The 22,156-nt window shown below is 35.3% G+C and overlaps 1 protein-coding gene across 1 annotated transcript in view; it reads left to right on the top strand.

Moving 5' to 3' along the window:
• The window catches only part of LOC141348495 (mannosyl-oligosaccharide 1,2-alpha-mannosidase IA-like), a 105,181-nt gene that overhangs the window by 63,423 nt on the left and 19,602 nt on the right, over window positions 1–22,156 (top strand). The window contains exon 2 of the mRNA XM_073852787.1: window positions 8,359–8,455. Within this exon, the coding sequence (XP_073708888.1) occupies window positions 8,359–8,455 (97 nt within the window). The remainder of the gene's footprint in view (window positions 1–8,358; window positions 8,456–22,156) is intronic.

The raw sequence follows: 22,156 nt of genomic DNA on the forward strand, positions 1-22,156 counted from the left end.
TGTCCCTTAATAAATAAATAAACACTTCACATTTTTTCTGTTTCTTCATGTTCGATCAGTGTTATTTTATAAGTATTATGCACATATTTTATATTATTTCAGTTTTTATTGAAATAGTTTGAATAGTTTTGTTAATTTTGTTACATTATTAGTTTTTTAATATTAGTTTTTTTTTTTTCTTTTGCTTTTTCAATTAACAAAAAATGTTTTTAATAGTTTTAGGTAACTATAATAACCCTATGTTCAATTCAATTAATATAATACATTTAAAAACTTATATTAAACAAACTAAATACCTATATTTCTTTTAGGCTGTAGATTCATTGGTTAAGAAAGCACTGGTACAAATAAATACAGCATGTGTTCGTCTTCTCAAGCAGTCGGAGGCCTGCAGGACATCTTTGTCTATCTACTTATCTCCAGCCTAGAGTCCTCAGCTAAAGACATTTGTTTCCACTTCTTTTATCTTTTCTTTTTCAATCAGTATGTTTGGTGTTGAGTGGCCATCTTTGAAAGCAAAGAGACTTACATGATTAGGACACACTTAAAGTTAGGCCAGCAGTCGATAAACTGATCTAATTTCACTGGAGCCAGTTGGCCGCTATTGGGAGACTGTGCCGAGGCTGCAAATGACTTTATCCAGTGTGTGTGTGTGTGTGTGTGTGTCAAGAGCTCTTTTTTCGCTCTTTGGTGCTGTCTGACGCTCTCCAGGGAGAACAGCAGGTCTGTTTCTCTTGACCTGCTAACTGGCACCCCTGGGGAGAGCCAGTGCTGTGGTCTAAAAACACTTTCTTGTGAGTTTTAGAATGGATGAGCTGGAGGTGGATTACTTAACACACAAATTACCGATGAGATTTCATCCTTCTCCAATCATTGTTTGCCTGGGATCATCAGCGCCGTCCTGTCACAGTGAATAATGAGTTCTGCGTATTTCTGCTTATCTCTTTGTTTCCGTTACACACCACACATCATTAGTAAATAATGCAGCTGCTTTTCCTCTTCCACTTAATAAATTAAGTGTTTTAAGTAAACAAAAATACAGTGAAAATGCCAAAAAATGAAACGGTAGCAAGTTTTTAGCTGCTCTGTTTCTTGTGTTTTAAAATATTGAGCCATTTATCCAGTGTTTTACTGAATTTTGGTTTGCACTTTTCTTTTAAAATCTGTCTGAAAGATGTGACCCTGGACCACAAAACCAGTCATTTTTATCCAGTTATTTTTTTATATATATAAGCTTTCAATTGATATATGGTTTGTTAGGATAGGACAATATTTAGTTGAGATACAACTATTTGAAAATCTGGAATCTGAGGGTGCAAAAAAATTAAAATATTGAGAATTTTTTTTTTTAAAGTTGTCCAAATGAAGTTCTTAGCCATGCATATTACTAATCAAAAGTTAAATTTTGATATATTTACAGTACAGTAGGAAATTAAAAAAATATCTTCATGGAACATGATCTTTACTTAATATCGTAATGATTTTTGCCATAAAAGAAAATAACGCTACAATAATGCTACAAATATACCCATGCTACTTAAGACTGGTTTTGTGGTCCAGGGTCACACATAAAAAGAAAAGTTAGCTGCTTTAATGGCATTTCAGATGTTCAAATGCTCAGTATAATTCACAAAATGTTTTGTAGGCTTAAAACACATTGAACCAATTTTATATCTGTAATTTTATGCACAAATTAAATGTAGTATGATAAGGATTATGTCGCTTTTTACAAGATGTAATATAAGTCTTGGATGTCCCTACAATGCATCTGTGAAAACGTTGTAATTTTTCCAGAATATACATTTATACATACATTCTTAAAAATAAAGGTGCTTTAAAAGGTTATTCACAGTGATTCCATAGAAGAACCATTTTTGGTACCTTTTTATAAAAGTCACCTTTTTATAAAGCAACAAAGAACCTTTTGTGAAACAGAATGGTTCTTCAGATGAAAAGGTTCTTTATGGAACCATTTAGACAAAAAAAGTGTAGTCATTTGTCAATGATTTCAAAACAGTTCGTTCAAATCAGTTTTGAGCATAATGTCTGTAAACCCCTCCCTTCCATAAGCCTACTCTGCTCTGATTGGTCAGCTTGCCAAGCCTGTTGTGATTTGGCACAGAGAGGAGTACTTGAGCAAGTTCTACCATCTGTGTTGCCAATTCTGCGGTTGTTTTTGATGTTCCGGGTTGAAGCGACACCAATAACATCATATTTAGCTCCTGGAATGCGAATTTACCAGGGGAATCCCAACAAAAAGTGTGCATTTTACATTTTTAAATGATTACATTTTTTGAAACGTGATTAGGCTACTTTTTAGTAGCAATTGGGCGGCTTTTGTTGTGAAAACCTGGCAACCCTTCCCTGCACCTTCACATAAAACAATAATGTAGTGCTCCAATCCGTTCTCAAAGTAATGACATTAAAACATTTTGTTTAACACTTATGCAAGCGAATCGTGCCTGCTGCTAAACTGTAAACACTTAACAAATTAATGGCCGAGTGCTAACGTGGCTAACTGATGAAACAATACAGTTTGTAAACCAAAACATGTCTGTTACATTCTTTATTATTAAACAAAATATTTAAAACAATGACAGTCTACATTAACACAAAAAACTAGATATTTTGAGGACACTGAAAATCTACACATAACGTATCAATCGTACTTACAGGTTGTGGTTCGGAGTAGGGATGCTCATATTGACCGTTTAACCGTTAACCGTCAGTAAGAATTTTAACCGATTATTACTATCAGTTAAACGGTTAAAAAAAAAATAATAGTAATAATAATAAAGAAAAAAAAATTATATATATATATATATATATAAGTTTGCTGCATGGTGAAAGAAAAAATAATGTTTCCTCGCGGGCGCGTGTTAAAGTGCGGCTGTCCAGACATATTTCGTTGAGTAAGCACCTGCTTTACCTTCTCTTAGTTTGTGTAACTCGTGTAAGTAGCCTATGCAACATGATGGCAATGGCGATATTGGGTTATCAGAGAGTGAATCCATGAATAAATGTATTCAAATTCTGAATTAATTATAGTCTAAAAAGTGCGCGCTCCCCTTACAATCACTAGAAAGCTGTCACTCATACAATACTGTAGTTAATCGCAATCTCACAAAGTTAATAAAAAGTAAAAAAAAAAAAAAACTTTACTCTGTACAATGAATCTCTTATTTACATCATGTCTACACTTTCTTTGTTTTAATGAGAGAGTTCGTGGAGGTATAGAATTCAGCAGAACTGAAACCAGCACTTTGAGTGGTGAGAGGATCGTAACATAGCCGCCTCTGATTGGCCATTGCTATAATGTAATCAACAGAAATGTCTGTGATTGGCTATTGAACGCTGTGAAAACACGTTTCTCTACATATGACTAGTGGATGAAAAGACCGCAAATTGAAAGGATTTTTGTGAAGTGTTTTTGTCACGGATCTAAGCGTTAACAGACAGCGTCCCAGTCTATCCGTACAGCATGTCCACATGTTAAAAACTGAGGTATAAGCTGGCCTGCTATATATTTTTATGTCCGACGAGAAGAATAAGACCGGTACAGTTCTTCAAAGTTATTTAATTTATACATATTTAGTGTAGGCCTATTTATATTTTTCTTTTTTTTTTTCATTCTGATTTTCTCTGTTCTCAGAAGCGCTGCTCATGCGTGATAATTTGAGTATATGAATGCAGTTTTTGTTGTTGCTCTGTATGCTGCTGTTTGCACGTTAAAATAAAACATTTGCTTGTATTTTTATGTATCATCACAGATACTTGTGCATTCTATATTTTATTTTAAACGAATTTATTATTCTAATTTTATCAGTTAACGGTTAATGATCGGATAACGAGCAGCGGTTGTCGGTCAGGAAAATTAACCGAAATGAGCATCCCTAGTTCGGAGACGCATGTTAGTCCAAATAAAGAAGATTAGAAGCCAAAGAAGATAAAAGCCAAGTTTAGAGAAGCAGTCTTCAGTAAAATGAGGAGCAAACAGCAAAAGGTTTAAATTGTATTGCTGTGGTATCGTGGAAAAAAAAAATCTTCAAATCATCATCATCTTACGGCAATGAAAACAAAACAAGCTTGCTTTCACAGTGCAGAACTTATCAGAACTCCCTTCTCGACATGATGGAAAGACACTAACTAGCAGAAGTGTTTGTGGGCAGGTCAGAGTGTTTGTAATTCGCGGGCAGACCGGTATTATGCAAATGTGTTACCTAGTGACATGCATCGATAACGGCCAAGAAACGGCCACCTTTATTTTTTATTTTTTGATTAACAACTTTGCACTGTTTACATTGAAGGATAGTTACATTACAAACTGCAAAAGAATTTTTTTTTTCGAAATTCCGTATGACCTGCTCTTTAAAATTCTTGTATATGGTTTTCTGAGCACACACATCCAAAGCACGTGCACAGAAAGCGCCTTTTACACACCATGCGAGTACTAAACAAAGTTCTCTTTCGTGTCTTATTGCGCTTAAACTGTCAAATACACAAGTTTATGGTTAAAAACACACGTGAGTAACACAATTGGTTGTGTCTGTGAAGGTAAACAGCTGGGAAAGAAACCGCATGTTTATATTAGATCTGTGTGGCAGCAGCGTAATATACAGTAAATAAATCAATAAATCAACTGCTTTCTTGTCTTCTCTGAGGCTGGGGCTTTAAATAGTGTTCTGTGCTCCTTAGTGCAGCCAACGACAGAACAGTTAGCATGCTTTGCTCGAACTTTTGCCATGGCGCTTGTGAAAACAGATTGACAGCACCGTGGGTGGAAACGTCACTGGGCAGCGAAATCTAATGCGCTTGTTTTTTCACATGCTTGCAGAGAAAGGCTTACCAAAACAAAGTTACTGGGTTGGCCTTTTTCACATTTTCTGGGTTGGTAGATGCACCGGGAACCCGATTATAGCACTTAAATGTGGAAAAAGTCAGATTTTCATGATTTGTCTCCTTTAACAGTATGTGTAAGTGTGCATTTTAAAAGTAGTTTAATCAGTTAACACACTCACAGGATGGATATATAGCTTTTGTGTCTAAAACAGCGTCTTAATAGAGTCCCAGTCCACCTTTCAAAGAATATAAAAACTCTCATATTAAATGCCTTTTGCACGCAAACATGTCAAAGGAGTCAATCATTGATTGAAAACTGGTTGCTCTGTCAGCATTGAGTGGAAACCATCCAAACAGACTCTCATGATCCGTGTTTTTGTGTTTTAAGAGCCGGACTGTTTGAAATTCAGGTCTTGGGAAAATGTCACGTAATGTCACGTCTAATAATGAGGCAGAACCTTCTCATTGGATAAGGCCATGCAGTCTCATGAATAATAATTAGACACTTCTGTAGTGCATGGAAACATCCTGTGACGTTCACTCAAGGTTAAGTTCAAATTTAGAAGATAACATTACTAAATTAAATTAAGTTAACCATTTTGTATCCAAACACACTCCTTAAAAATGAAGGTTATTTTTTGGCATCAATGGTTCTCTGAAGAACCTTGAACATCCATAGAACCTATCAAATGTAGAAAAGGTTCTTTTAGATTTTTTTCGTTCCAAACCTGTAAGACCTTCATTCATCCTTAGAACATAAATTAGTATATTTTTGATGAAATCCGAGAGTTTGAGTGCGTTAACCTGAATAGACAGCAACACAACTGGGACATTCAAGACCCAGAAAGGTAGTAAGGACTTCATTAAAATAGTTCATGTGACAACCTTAATTTTATGAAGCTACGAGAATAAAAATAACAACTTCATTCATTGATTAACTAAGGCTACATTCACACTGCAGGTAAATGTGGCCCAAATCTGTGACCTAACAGTGTGAACAGCACAAACCGCATGGAATCTGAGATTTGTGCCATATGTGGCAATGTTGTGTCAGAACTCATAAGTATTACAGTGACAACTCTATGTACAAGCAAAACATGAGGTATCATAAAAGCTGTGTAGGTGTTGCCAAGTCCACAGTTTTCCCACGGAATTTTATTTATTTATTTATTTTTTTACTGTTGCCGCGTGATGTTTTTTTTTTTTAACTCTCATGGGTTGAAGCGACCCCACTAACACTATATTTACTGCCCAGAATGGAATTGGTCTAGTTTTGAACTAGTTTTGAAAAACAATTGTGCAAATTATGTTGTGAAAACCTGGCAACAACCTTGTTCATATTGTTCTTTTGTGCATATGGGTTAGTTCAGAACCACAATCTGTTCACACTGGAAATCTGATATTGGCCACATTTAAAACAAAAATGTGAAGACCTATACAAAAATCGGATCTGAGAAAAAAATTGAAATTGAGCATTAAGGCTTGCAGTGTGAACATAGCCTAGATCAACATTCGTCTCAATTCTGCGCTCCAATTCTGTCACCAAGACAGTTGTGAAAGGTAGTCAGAAGTACAGTGTTGTCTCAGAACTCATAAGTATTACAGTATTACAACTCTATATACAAGCAAAATATGAGGGCTCCTATCATAAAAGCTGTGTAGGTGTTGCCAAGTCCACAGTTTTCCCGTGGAATTGGGCTACATTTTTTTTTTGTCTTTTTTTTTTTATACTGTTGCCGCGGGTTGTTTTTCAACTCCGTGGGTTGAAGCACCCCACTAATGCTATTTACCCCTCAGATCAACATTTGTCTCAATTCTGCACTAATGGGAGTTGCTTCAAAGGTTTTACACACCCAAAGTTACCAAGACAGTTGTGAAAGGTAGTCAGAAGTACAGTGTTGTCTCAGAACTCATAAGTATTACAGTATTACAACTCTATATACAAGCAAAATATAAGGGCTTGTAACATAAAAGCTGTGTAGGTGTTGCCAAGTCCACAGTTTTCCCGCAGAATTGGGCTACAGGTTATTACAGTGACAACTCTATGAGGGCTCGTATCATAAAAGCTGTGTAGGTGTTGCCAAGTCCACAGTTTTCCCGTGGAATTGGGCTTCCTTTTTTTTTGTCCTTTTTTTTAATACTGTTGCTGCGGGTTGTTTTTCAACTCCGTGGGTTGAAGCACCCCACTAATGCTATTTACCCCTCAGATTAACATTCGTCTCAATTCTGCACTAATGGGAGTTGCTTCAAAGGTTTTACATACCTAAAGTATCAAGACATTTGTGAAAGGTATCCAGAAGTACAATGTTGTGTCAGAACTCATAAGTATTAGAGTGACAACACTATGTACAAGCAAAACATGAGGGCTCGTATCATAAAAGATGCGTAGGTGTTGCCAAGTCCACAGTTTTCCAGCGGAATTGGGCTACTTTGTTTATTTTATTAAATTTTTTTGACTGTTGCTGTGGGATGTTTTTCAACTCCATGGGTTAAAGTGACCCCACTAACGCTATATGTACCACCCAAAATGGAATTGGGCTAGTCTTGAACTAGTTTTGCAAAACAATTGTGTGGTTTTTGTTGTGGAAACCTGGCAACCCAGGTTATTACAGTGACAGCTCTATGACGGTTGCCCCAGGATGTTTTTCAATTCCATGGGTTAAAGCGACCCCGCTAACCCTATATTTAACCCCCAGAATGGAATTGGGCTAGTCTCGAACTAGTTTTCAATTCTGCTGATTTTTTTGTGAAAACCTGGCAGCTCTGTTCATATTGTTATTTAGCGCATACGGGTCAGTTCAGAAGCATGATGTGTTCACACTGAAAATCTGATATTGATCACATTTAAAAAACAATGTGAACAACTTTACAAAACAATTTGATCTGAACAAAAATCTGAATTGAACGCATTATTTTTTTTAGTGCGCATGCGTCTTAGTGCTGTCCTGAATTTTTTTTTGCACAAAATGTATTCTTGTAGCTTCAGAAAATTATGGTTGAACCACTGATATCACATAGATGATTTTAATGTTGTCCTACCTTTCTGATCCTACCTTGAATGTGCGTTACTGTCTATGCAGGATCAGAAAGCTCTCGTATTTCATCAAAAATATTGTATTTTGTGTTTCAAAGATGAAAGAAGGTCTTACGGCTTTGGAACGACATGAGGATGAATAATTAATAAGGGAATTTTTATTTTTGGGTGAACTATCTACAAAAAAATGAGTTTTTGAGATTTTTTTTCTTCTGTTAATGAAGCCTGTCTGCACTGCTCATTTGTGCCGAAATGGGTCCATTAAGCATTTCGACTGCTGATTTAATTAAATTAGTTAATGCTATTGATCCTTGATTAGCCCAGTCACTTGTATATTAGTTGTTGACATGTTCATTTTACTTTCTTGAATAGTGTTCGAGTTGCATTTTTGTTCTGTAATTTTTTTGTAGTGTTTTACCTTTTGCCGTTTGGAAATTTATCAAAACTCACAAAGGTAACCTCTTCATCTGTCACTCTCTCCTCAGATGATGCAGTTTTCTTGGGACAATTACAAAAACTACGCCTGGGGCTCCAACGAACTGCGGCCCGTCTCTAAGCAAGGCCACTCCAGCAATTTGTTTGGTGAGTGTCTATCTTGAGTGTCTCTCTGACCATGAAACTATGATTGGTGCACGTACAGCTTCACGTCCCAACAGTAAATTGGTAAGCAGTCAGAACTGTCAATCAATGTTGCACAGGTGGTTAGGTGACCTCCATCAAAAAGGCTTTTGATTTCTCTCCGGTCTGTCTCACTTCACAAGCTCCGTCTGGGTCTATTTCTGCTTATAAGAGGACAAACAAAACCATTTCTGGCTTGATCGGGCAGGAATAGCACGGTCACACTGCACAAATTTAGTTTCACGATACCTTGATCCTCTTTGGTGCCTTTTTCGCATTAATGTGTTTTCCTTGTCTGTAAAGAAATGTTGCTGTGCTGCTTTTGCCCGTCACCCTCTTGACCTGTTTCTATTTTGAAGCTGAGAAGCGCAGGTTGTGAGTGGGCATATACTAATCTGTGAATAATTCATGAAGGACTGTCCTTCTTCCTGTGAGGTTTGTAATATACATGGAAAAACTCAGAGGATGCAGCGACAACACATTATCACACTTTTATGCTATCTGCATGTTTTGATATGCATCATTTAGCTCCTCCCAGACGTTTTACAGTGTTCTCAAAGTTTGGAAACACCCAAGAAAATTCCAGCAAGAAATAAGGTTGTTATTACAATTATGATTTTTACAATTAATAATGGCAATATATACATGTCACAGTCAGACATGCCCCTTTATTTTATTTTATTTTATTTTATTTTATTTTATTTTATTTATAGCACATTTATAGCTTCACTGATTGATTAACAATTAAATAGTACATGCATAGCTGAACAATTAAAACAGTTTTGAGTCAGATTTGAGTAACTTCCTATTATGCCCCTACTGGAATTTATTTTTATTATTTTTTTATTTTTTATTTTATTTATAGCACACTTTTATAGCTTCACTGGTTGATGAACAATTAATTTTAGTACACAACTGAACAATTAAAACAGTTTAGATTATTTATTAAAATATTAAAATATTTTAAAAAAATATTTAATTATTTATCAGGTAGCACTAGTATTTTCTTTTTTCTAAACTAATTTATTAATTTTTTAAATGAAAAGTGTTTGCGTAGTTTTGGTTGCCTCTTGTCAACGTGAAGTCAAGTTTTACAAAATATTACTAAATTTGTCCAAAACTTACTTTGAAACCTAGATCATTTTGAATTTTTTTTGCGAAATCATTTTACAGATGAAAATTAATAATGCACCCTTTTGGTTCCATAAATGATTTATTGCATTATGATTTATGCAAAAAATAAATAAATAAACAGCATTGTAATTCCATTGGAATTTTAAGTTTTGCAAATCAAGTACATTTTCATAATTTTATTAGATAGTTGGTGTTTATGTACACAGAAAAAAATGGATAGAGACAATTTCATTTAGAAATTTCTGGTAAATTTTACAAACAATTAAAGAGGAATGGCAAGGAACACAAACTTTTTAAGTTAAGTTAATAACTGAAATGTTTTTTTTTTTGTACTGCAATAATCTTTCAGAAAATACAAATTTACAGTTTAGTAATTTATTTTATTCCAACCAAATTAATAATTTTTAGTTGCAGACAGAATTTAGAGCGGACAAAAATGAGGGACTGACTTTTGACTGCAAACTTTTTTTGATCCTACGAACAATTTCCAACCCTATATCGTCTTAATTAATTGAGTTCTCTGGATCTTGTAAGTCATGCGTATCGTTGTTTTTTAGAAACAAGATTGAGTGTGTTATGAAAGATTCATCAGACGTGCTGCTGTTGTGTTGTACTAACTCCACATAGTCAATTGGCACTCAGCTGGAGGGCAGGCCGGGGATTTACAGCGCACATTTGATTAACCTCCATAATTTTGCTTCGGACGTGCCGCTAAAATATACAGTCTTAATTTATTTGCCTCACACACTATCAGAATAACAATCTAGTAGAAACTACACTCTTTCTTGTGCTCTACAGCCTCAGACATGCATAAGTGTGTGCATTTTAAAATGACTCCCATGTCAGTCAAAGCCAGACAGCTCTCTCACATGCTATTACCTCCCAGCCCTTTTTGTTGTGTCGCGTGTTTCCAGGCAGTTTTGAGTGCTCGTCAATTTCTCAAATAGTAAGGTTGATCCCATGGGGCGTACGGCCACATCAGAGACCATTGAAAACACGTTTTGTCTGCCAGGGTTTGCCATTATAAATTTAGAGGTTGGGTTAATGGTACGTTGCCTCTGAATAAAAGATGATCTGGAATATGCTGGTCAGGGTTTTTGTACCTGACCAGGCAGCTGGAATGACTGTTTTGTGCTTCTTTAGATCTCGTTCCTGAGCTGCCGAGACCGGCCGGTCGGATCACACACGCCGACACGTAGCGTAAGACCTTACTGGAAGTCATGATCACCGGGGCGGTCACAAAAACAGACACTTTACAACCCACAGGGCTTTAGCTCGCAGAGAAAAAAATAAGGCTGAAGTCACGCCATATGGAAGTGCTTAGTCAAGACATTATGCCTGCTTGTGTGTTCCGGACGTGTGAGATTGTTGCCACGTGTTGTTTTAAACATATTCTGTGCCGTGCCGCATACATGCGGATGAGGTGTGCAAAGGTCTTGCTCTCATGCGTTTGACCTTACTTGCATTAACTGCATTAAAACTTGTGCAGTATACGGCAAATTTCTGATGAATTGCATTTAACCGACAATGAAAAAATCATTAAGGCCTCAGAATCTGTGGATTAGAGTGAGTTTGAATATTTCACACGCTCTGGGTTTGTTTAAGGCCAATGAATCCACATTATAGTCTAGGATAGAAGCAAGGAGAATGCGGCAAAAGAGAATAGGGGTGATAATGATAAATTGACGTTTAGCATTTTATCTATTTGATCGAGCGCTGGTACTTTTGACATCCCTGGGCAACGGTTACTTAAACGGTTCAGCCAAAAGTAAAAACATTGTCATTAATTACTCACCCTTGTGTCGTTCCAAACCCATAAGACCTTCATTCATCTTTGGAACACAAATTAAGATATTTTTGAAGTTTGGGAGCTTTCTGAACCTGTATAGATAGGAACACATCTGACACGTTTAAGGCCCAGAAAGGTAGAAAGGAAATTGTTTAAATAGTCCATGTGACATCAGTGGTTCAGCTTTCTGTGTTAGTCTTTGACACGTGTTAGGGTTAGGGTTATTTTTATAGAAATCAAGAAGCATCTTTGACAAGACTTCTACCAGTTCTGAAGATGAACGAAGGTCTTACGGGTTTTGAACGACATGAATGAGCAATGATTGGGCAATAATGCGTGAGTAGTGAGTGAGTGATTAGCGAGTGATTATTGAGTGATGAGTGAGTGAGTAATGAGTGAGTATTCAGTGAGTGAGTGAATAACGAGTGAGTAATTAATGGCAGAATTTTCATTTTTGGGTGAACTAAATCTATTTTTTGCATCACTTCGCTTTCCAGACCAGAGTCTGGAATTGGTGCGGGGTTTAAGCATAATCGCAACTTCGTGTTCTGTGTTCCAATACTCCTTGTGAAATTTGTTCAGAGAGAATATTTGAAAGTTGACCTGAATATAGATTTCATAAGTAATTATTGATTCGCAAACCAAGAAACACATTTCAAGGCAAGACAAGACTGCTGCAAGTTCTGAAGATAAACAAAGGTCTTGCGGGTTTAGAACAACATGAGTGAGCAATAGTGAGTGAGTAATGAATGAGTGAGTGATGAGTGAGTGATAGGTAAGTGAGTATTGAATGAGTAAGTAATGAGTGAGTGAGTAACAACTGAGTAATTGATGGCAACTTTTCATTTTTTGGTGAACTAAGACTATTTTTTGCATCACTCCGCTTTCCAGACCAGTCTGTAATAAGTTGAAGCATAATCGCAGCTTTGTGTTCTGTATTCCAATACTGCTTGTGAAATTTGTTCTGAGAGAACATTTTAAAGTTGACCTAAATATAGATTTCATGAGTAATCAATGATCCACTATTCAAGAAGCAAGTTCTGCAAGTTCTGAAGATGAACAAAGGTCTTATGGGTTTAGAACGACACGAGTGAGCAATGAAAGCGCAATAATGTGTGAGTAATGAGTGAATGAGTAATAAGTGAGTGATGAGTGAGTAATTAGTGAGTGATAAGTGATGAGAAATAAGTGAGTAATGAGTAAGTATTCAGTGAGTAACGAGTGAGTAATTAATGGCACAATTTTCATTTTTGGGTGAACTAAATCTATTTTCTTGCATCACTCCGCTTTCCAGACCAGAGTCTGCAATTGGAGTTGAAGCATAATTGCAACTTTGTGTTATATGTTCCAATACTGGCTGTGAAATTTGTTCAGAGAGAACATTTGAAAGTTGACCTGAATATAGATCTCATGAGTAATTAATGATTCACAAACTAAGAAGCATCTTTGACAAGACTTCTGCAAGTTCGGGTTTAAAACGACATGAGTGAGCAATAATGCATGAATAATGAGTGAAAGAATGAGTGAGTGAGTGAGTGAGTAATGAGTTACTGAGTAACGATTGAGTAACAAGTTAGTGAGTAATGAGTGAGGAGTGAGTGAGTAACGAGTGAGTAACAAGTTAGTGAGTGATGAGTGTAATGAGTGAGGAGTGAGTATTGAGTTAGTGAGTGACGAGTTAGTGAGTAGTGAGTGATGAGTGAGGAGTGAGTATTGAGTTAGTGAGTGACGAGTTAGTGAGTAACAAGTTAGTGAGTGAGGAGTGAGTATTGAGTTAGTGAGTGACGAGTTAGTGAGTGACGAGTTAGTGAGTGACGAGTTAGTGAGTGACGAGTTAGTGAGTGACGAGTGTAATGAGTGACGAGTGTAATGAGTGAAGAGTGAGTATTGAGTTAGTGAGTAATGAATGAGGAGTGAGTATTGAGTTAGTGAGTGATGAGTGAGGAGTGAGTATTGAGTTAGTGAGTGACGAGTTAGTGAGTGATGAGTGTAATGAGTGAAGAGTGAGTGACGAGTTAGTGAGTAACGAGTTAGTGAGTAACGAGTTAGTGAGTGATGAGTTAGTGAGTGATGAGTGTAATGAGTGAAGAGTGAGTGACGAGTTAGTGAGTAACAAGTTAGTGAGTGAGGAGTGAGTATTGAGTTAGTGAGTGACGAGTTAGTGAGTGACGAGTGTAATGAGTGACGAGTGTAATGAGTGACGAGTGTAATGAGTGAAGAGTGAGTATTGAGTTAGTGAGTAATGAGTGAGGAGTGAGTATTGAGTTAGTGAGTGACGAGTTAGTGAGTGACGAGTTAGTGAGTGACGAGTTAGTGAGTGACGAGTGTAATGAGTGACGAGTGTAATGAGTGAAGAGTGAGTATTGAGTTAGTGAGTAATGAGTGAGGAGTGAGTATTGAGTTAGTGAGTGATGAGTGAGGAGTGAGTATTGAGTTAGTGAGTGACGAGTTAGTGAGTGATGAGTGTAATGAGTGAAGAGTGAGTGACGAGTTAGTGAGTAACGAGTTAGTGAGTAACGAGTTAGTGAGTGATGAGTTAGTGAGTGATGAGTGTAATGAGTGAAGAGTGAGTGACGAGTTAGTGAGTAACAAGTTAGTGAGTGAGGAGTGAGTATTGAGTTAGTGAGTGACGAGTTAGTGAGTGACGAGTTAGTGAGTGACGAGTTAGTGAGTGACGAGTTAGTGAGTGACGAGTTAGTGAGTGACGAGTGTAATGAGTGACGAGTGTAATGAGTGAAGAGTGAGTATTGAGTTAGTGAGTAATGAGTGAGGAGTGAGTATTGAGTTAGTGAGTGACGAGTTAGTGAGTGACGAGTTAGTGAGTGACGAGTGTAATGAGTGACGAGTGTAATGAGTGAAGAGTGAGTATTGAGTTAGTGAGTAATGAGTGAGGAGTGAGTATTGAGTTAGTGAGTGATGAGTGAGGAGTGAGTATTGAGTTAGTGAGTGACGAGTTAGTGAGTGATGAGTGTAATGAGTGAAGAGTGAGTGACGAGTTAGTGAGTAACGAGTTAGTGAGTAACGAGTTAGTGAGTGATGAGTTAGTGAGTGATGAGTGTAATGAGTGAAGAGTGAGTGACGAGTTAGTGAGTAATGAGTTAGTGAGTAACGAGTTAGTGAGTGATGGGTGTAATGAGTGAAGAGTGAGTATTGAGTTAGTGAGTGAGGAGTGAGTATTGAGTTAGTGAGTGACGAGTTAGTGAGTGATGAGTGTAATGAGTGAAGAGTGAGTGACGAGTTAGTGAGTAACGAGTTAGTGAGTAACGAGTTAGTGAGTGATGAGTGTAATGAGTGAAGAGTGAGTGACGAGTTAGTGAGTAATGAGTTAGTGAGTAACGAGTTAGTGAGTGATGAGTGTAATGAGTGAAGAGTGAGTATTGAGTTAGTGAGTAATGAGTGAGTAAAGAGTAAGTGAATAACGAGTAAGTAATTCATGAAAAAATAAAATTTTTGGGTGAACTAAATCTATTCTTTGCATCACTCTACTTTCCAGACCAGAGTATGTGATTGGTGAGGAGTGGAAGCATAATCACAACTTTGCGTTCTGTTCCAATAGTGCTTGTGAAATTGTTTCGAGAGAACATTTGAAAACTGACCTGAATATGGATTTTAGTGTGTGCATATCTCACATAGCTGATATAGTCCCACTGAATACTGGCCATTCTGTTCCACGTGCCAATCATCTCAGCACAGAGAGGAGCAGATCCTCCAAACTGGATCTCTGTGTAAGAAACCAGCATGGACCGAGACAAAGCCTCTGCTAATGAAGCCGCTCAGGTACAGTGTGAACCGCCTGCAGTTCCCCAACGTACACGCTTGTCACTCACGACCACTTCCTCTAATAAAACACACAGGGAAAAGGCAGTCTCTTCTCCTTCGGTCTTTTTCTCCACAACATCCACCATTCTGGTTGTGATTTGGAAATAGCCGTTTCCCAACAGTGAATGAAGCCATTGTGTGATGGTCCCTGCCATGAACTGTGCAATTAAATAAAAACACGTCACATTTTTTGAAAGTGCAGAAGAGCATAGATAAGTGGTAGGAAAGAGGAAGAACACGTCAGTCTGGCCCTTGTGTGCTCATTTAGCACAGTGGCTGCTGAACCATGATGTTCTGTCAGTATACAGCCGCACTTGTATTAATGGCCCAACAAAAGTCATATGCTTAGCTGTGTGTTTGGGGCACAGGTCAGAAACGGAATAAAAAGTGACTAGCAGAATTGCTGGGATTTAGTTTCATTGAAATTTGAATTAAAAAGGGTCTTTGTTAGGAAGCAGAACTTTGCCTTGACTTAAAGTCTTCTTGTCAAGCACTAGCCTTTGATTTGCCACAAAATATTTTTTATATTTATAAAGTTTAAATGTTAGTCAAAAATGGTTTAAGTTATTAATTAATATTTGAAACTTTATAATCTAGCAATTACTTGAAGAAAATTTTTGTAACTTATATAACTTATATATATATGTATGTATGTATGTATGTGTGTGTGTATATATAGTGTGTATTTATATAGTGCGTGTGTGTATGAAGTTATACATTTCTGAAGTTATAAATTAATATTTACAACTTTATAATATAACAGTTATTTGCAGATTTTTTTTTGTCAGAGATGCTAATTGATTTGTGGAAAATATATATATTTTTTATATTATATTATATAAATTACTATTCTTTTTTATATTAAACATGTTGTAATTTGATATTCATACATTTGTATTTATATTATATAAATTATTTTTATATTTTCTAAATATTATTTGTAACCACATATACCCAAGTTATTTAACAAATTTTTTTTTATATTAATTTAAAAACTTTTATTAAGTTATAAATTAATATTTGAAACTTTAAAATGTAACAGTTACTTGCAAGTTTCCTGTCAAACATGCTTCTTGATTTTTGGAAAAAAATATTTAATAAAATGTAGTATTTTTATATTATATAAATATTTTTATATATAAATAAATATTTAGTAACTATATCTTTATATTTATACATTATATTTATATTATATAAATTAGTACTTTATTTACATATTATTTGTAACTTTATATTTATACATAATCAGTACATACAACTTTATAACAAAAGTAATAACTTTATATACAAAATATTAGTTTAGAACTTTTTAAAGCAACACCAAAGAACTTCGCTCCCTCTACAGGTTGGAAGCGGAATTGTCCATTACCGCTGTTGTAAATAATTTAGCCTACCGTTGCGTCACATGCACGTTATTTGTTTGGAGGCTATCCAGGACTGGCTTTGGAAATAACGATGTCCAGTGACAAGGTAGAGTATGTTGCATAACTTTATGAAAGTATGAAAACGAAATAAAACATAATAATGACATTGTTTGCTATTTATTTTTGCCATAAAGCAAGACGCATTTGTAGTCTCATTTGAACTACAAATCCGCTACCTGACGACCCAAACTTACATAGTGCTGTTATGGCGATAGAGGACCGCAAAGCGAATGCGGAAGTGCTGTTTCACCCTGTTATGAGTTGATGAACCACTGACACGAGTTCGGAAACATTACTTTAAGGTAAAAAAACCTCTTTGGTGTTGCTTTAATAAATACTAATGTAATCATATATAACAAAATTATTAACTTTTATAACCCAAATTGTTGTGATTAGTCATAATTTGTAAACCTAGTAAATCTTTAATATATTTACTTCTAAAAATTTAACAATTTCATGATTTCATGATTTCACTGGTTTGACCTTAAACATCAAGGGTAAAGCAATAAACACTATGCATAAAAGGCATTTGAAAAGCACTAAAACTAAATAATAATGCACAGTAAAAGTTTCCAAGACCATTTTAAATCTAAATGTCTCGCTTAAGGCTGTCAGTTCACTTGTCGACTATCTTGGTAACACCTCCTGGCATTTTCCCCCACACATATACAAGTATAAGTATAGCTGAAATCTCATAAAATACCTTATTTTTCAGGCTGGCTCAGTTAATGCACATAATTTTTGAGTACATAAAAAACAATGGCCCTATATAAAAGGCAGCTGGCTCTTTTAAAAACGTAAGAGAGGACGGCAGCTGCCATATTGCGAATGACAATTTCTCCCATTTGTTTTTTTTATACGAGTGAGCTCTCGCCTGCCCTTATAATGTCTCATATTTTAACTTGACCTTCATAAAACAAGACAAAAGTTGCAATCTGTTAGTTTTCGTAAAAATCAACCCCAGAGACATGAAAGTTCCCACAGTTGAAGAAACTCCCATCTGTTTGAAGAGGGTGATTTCAAGTTAATGATTGCAGTGTTTGCGTGTGTGTTTTTCTTCTGCCAGTTGGCTGCCGGCTGGCAAACACAAATTGGAGCATCTTTGGTACTAAATGGTTTGATGCTTTTAGGATTCAGAAGACAGCTGCGTTGCAGTTTTGAATCGAGCCAATGGATTCCTTCTGACTGAATTCTCCAACAACCACAGAATTATGGCTTGGTTTTGATGGACAATGGCTTGTTATGTGCGTTTGTTGTTTGTTTCCTGAAGCCCGTCGTCCAGTGTCACAGTAGGCTTCAGGAGTTCCCGCTGCTTGGAGATGTGCTTACAAACAGCTTCTTGCTGAGCAAGACAAGTCTTCATGTTTCAGCTGTAATCACCAGCCTAATCTTATTTTTGAAGTCACGGATTTTGCTTTAGAAGCTCTGACTAGAGATTGTGTCAGTCCTTGGAGTTCACTGATACAGTCTGTTTATATATTTTCCTCATTACAACAGTGTCACTAGAGGAGGTAATGTTTTACAGTTTGTATTCAGTAGCGGCAATACCCTGCTGCTGAATCTACAACCCTGCGGCAAAACTATTTATTATTACTATTTTTTTTTAGCTGAGTTGTGAGCTTGCAGTCTGAAGTGAATATGCTGAGAACTACAGGACGTGGTAAAATATAGGACAGTAAACTAACTTCACAAATTTCTTTTATGTTGCTCTCATTGGTTGCATGCACAAACAAATGGACAGCACAATCAGTGTTGTCTGATTTATGAACAAATTACTGGTTCTTTTTATCAAATCTATAATTTTGTAAAATGACTCATTTAGATGATTAATGACTCTTGGAAATTATTGGCATGGAAATTAAAAAAGTCAGAGAGTGATTACTGGGTCAACTGACTCATTAAACTGCATTTGTTTTTTCGTTTTTTTATTTTTTGTGTGTTCGACATGAGCCAAGAATCAACTATTAAATGTGCTAATGGTTTGTGAGACTGTTACATAATTACTGTCAATTTGTATGACCGTGTGCAGTAGGGTTTTCCTGATGCCAATACTAATTTGATGTTTCCCAATGCTAATGTTCATACATATATAACAAATTCCTTTATTTAAAATGGTAAGTATTAATTATATATATATTGTCACGGCCGGCTCGCAAGCCGAGACAAAGGAGATGACACGTTGGATAACGTTTAAAAAACAGATAACATTTATTAACGTAATTTCAAATAAGGAACAAGACGAGACAAAACAAAACAAATCAAAATGACGAGCGAGCCCCGAGCGACTGAAGGGAGCGTTCTTTTCACTGCCGGCAAACTCCACATAGGTGTAAATCCTCTGTTAATCATGACGTCACTCACTCTAGGCCTGCAAAACATGACACAAAGAAAAACGAACAGCCAACAAAAAATATATATATATATAACGTACGCAAAAGGATAAAATACAGACGTGCCTGCGTACCAGCCCACTTCAAGCACTGGAAGCAACAAAATATCTGGTTTAACTGAAAGCGCTGCTCCACTGCCGCTTGCTGAACAGAGCAGACGCAGATATAAAGAGAGGGAGGTGCGCGCACTCGTTCGGCAAAACCGGAGAGCCTCAGAAACTTTATTAGGTTTGTCCAATTATGTGTTTATGTATTGTTGCTAGACACTTTTCACTAGGTTGGCAGCATTGTGCATCCATTTCTTTAACTGCTAGGTAGTGGGTCAAACAGAAAATGCGCGCTGCATTAATCGCGCGTTAATAAAATTAGTGCCGTTAAAATGAATTTGCGTTAACGAGTTATTAACGCGTTAATTTTGACAGCCCTAATAAATATATATATATATATATATATATATATATATATATATATATATATATATATATATATATATATATATATATAAATATAAATTGTAAATAAATATTTAAATTTATTGTTATAAATAAAATATATTTTTTATATATTGTTAAAATTCTAAAAAAAAAAAAAAAAAAAAAATATATATATATTTTTTTTTATATTAAAAATATATATATATATATATATATATATATATTTTATATACACTTATTTATTTATTTACAGTTTCCATTATTTATAATAAATTTTTTAATTTTTTTATACACGCATTCATTTATTTTTATTCATTTTTCTTTTTTAAATTATTTTTATACACAAGTAAATAGACAAATAAACACACTCTCACACACACACACACACACACACACACAAATACATACATACAAGTATATATGCAAGTAAGCACTTGTAAATGTAAAAATGGATAAAGCAATCAAATGTACTCTTAAAACATTCGACTGCCTTGACTACGTGATTATTCGCCATATTTAAATAGTAATTCAGTGCTGTTGGTGTTTGACTGAATTAGGTGTGTTTAATAAATTAACTTTAGACTTTCTTAGAGTTTACTTTGTGTCCCATGTTTGATTTCTTGTAGATGTGCACCATGGGGTCAAAAGGTCATTCCTTTAAAAAAAAATCTTTTAAAAAATGTCCTGCCAGATAATGTTCTTTGAATTACTGTCCAGTATCTGTCAGCCGAGAATAAACATGCAGGATAGTACCACCTTGCAGATGCTGCCAATGTCAATTCCCTGCCAAATAGCTCTGGAGGTCAACCTTCATTTCGATAATACCGCTTCCAGGAGCTTCTCTCGTGGTAATGGCTTTCTTTCAGATCCCAAATGAGCGACCATCTGTTATACAGGCCTCGCTGAGATGAGCTCCCGCACGTGATGTTACCGTCAAACATTAGTGCTCGTTTCTGGTTTGTTTTGCCCCTGCTTGAGAATAGCCAGTTGTTGGTCTCATCGATTAATCCATAACATGCACTGGGTTGGAAGATGGGTCAATAGCTGATTGTATATTTTCGACGTCGGATTGTTATCGCCTTCGACCCACAGCCTTCTCGAGGGGTACAACGATGATAAGATCAGGTCTTTGTGTTGAAAGACAAGCAGGCTGGTATCCTATCACCTTTAACCTGAGGTCACAACATGCTCTCAGCAGAGATTCATGAGTGTGAATAGCTTTATCAGGCCATTAAGTGCAGGTTTGTAATTTAGCAGTGTAAATGGAATAGATAAGATCTGTTTATAGTGTCTAAGAGTCTCTGTGCAGTGGACGTCCCAGTGGATAAGATTGTGTAGGCCTGATTTGAGTCGGCATTCACAGGGTAAAACCAGTCATGTAGGGAAAAGCTTTTGGGACGTGAATGTCTAACCGAGGGCTGTGTCAGAAAGCTTCGTAGTAAAGTGATTTATGACCTTCTCACACTTCCTCACTGGGGTTTGAGTCCTCAAGGGCTTGTGAAAAGACACAGCTGTGCACAAATATGCTGTCCTTTCACCTGCAGTGCAGTTTCTGCCTTAAAGGAGATTTTGATTTGCATCGTCTTCGCATAGAACGCCGATATTTGCTTACTGTTTGCATCTACTTTCTGTGTTTTGGGTGTTGTGTTTAAGGTGTATGGAAATGTTGGGCTTTAGCAGAAGGTGGACTGGGTTAAATGCAACCCAGCATTGGGTAAAATGTTTAACCTAACCTTCTGGGTAGTTTTATTTAACTGACTATATGGCTGGCTTAAAATGAACCCAAAATAGGTTTTAAATTAATAACCAGACACATAAATAAAATGCTGTAAATGAGAAAAGAAAAGAAAAACACGCACACAAAAGAAAAATAGAAAATATAAACATTTTGTGTAATCTTTGCGTTTTATTTAATTTAAACAACAAAATCAACAAAATAAAAGTAGAACAAATATGAAAATATAAAATGTTTTATTTTCGTTTTATTTATCTAATTTAAATAAACAGTGCACAAAATAAAAGAAATGAACAAATAGAAAAGTATTAAATTTTAAATAAAATATAATAGGTTATATATATATATATATATATATATATATACTTTTTATTTTATTTAAATATTATTTAAACAAAACAAATCAACAAAATGCACCAAATAAAAGAAAATTAGAAAATATAGTTAGGTGTATGCAATTTGTTTTATTTATTTTATTTAAATACTATTTAAACCAAAAAAATCAACAAAATTTACAAAATAAAAAAACAAATAGAAAAATATTAAATATAAAATATAATATGTTGTGTAATTTGTTTGATTTATTTTTTATTTAAATATTAAACAAAAAAATCAACAATGCACAAAATTAAAAAAAGGACAATATAAAAAAATAAATATAAACTGTAAATGTGCAATTTGTTTTATTTTATTTAAACAAAAAATCTACAAGATGCACAAAAAAAGAACAAACTGAAAAATGTAAAATATAAATATAAAATATAATAAGTAGTATGTATTTTTTATTTTATTTAAATATTTAAACCAAAAAATCAACAAAATGCAGAAAATAAAATAAATTAAATGAGTTGTGTGCAATTTATTTTATTTATTTAAATATTATTTAAACAAACAAATCTACAAAATGCACAAAATAAAAAAGAACAAATAGAAAAATATG

Source organism: Garra rufa, chromosome 13 (assembly GCF_049309525.1).
Source record: "Garra rufa chromosome 13, GarRuf1.0, whole genome shotgun sequence".
NCBI classification, from domain to species: Eukaryota; Metazoa; Chordata; class Actinopteri; order Cypriniformes; family Cyprinidae; genus Garra; species Garra rufa.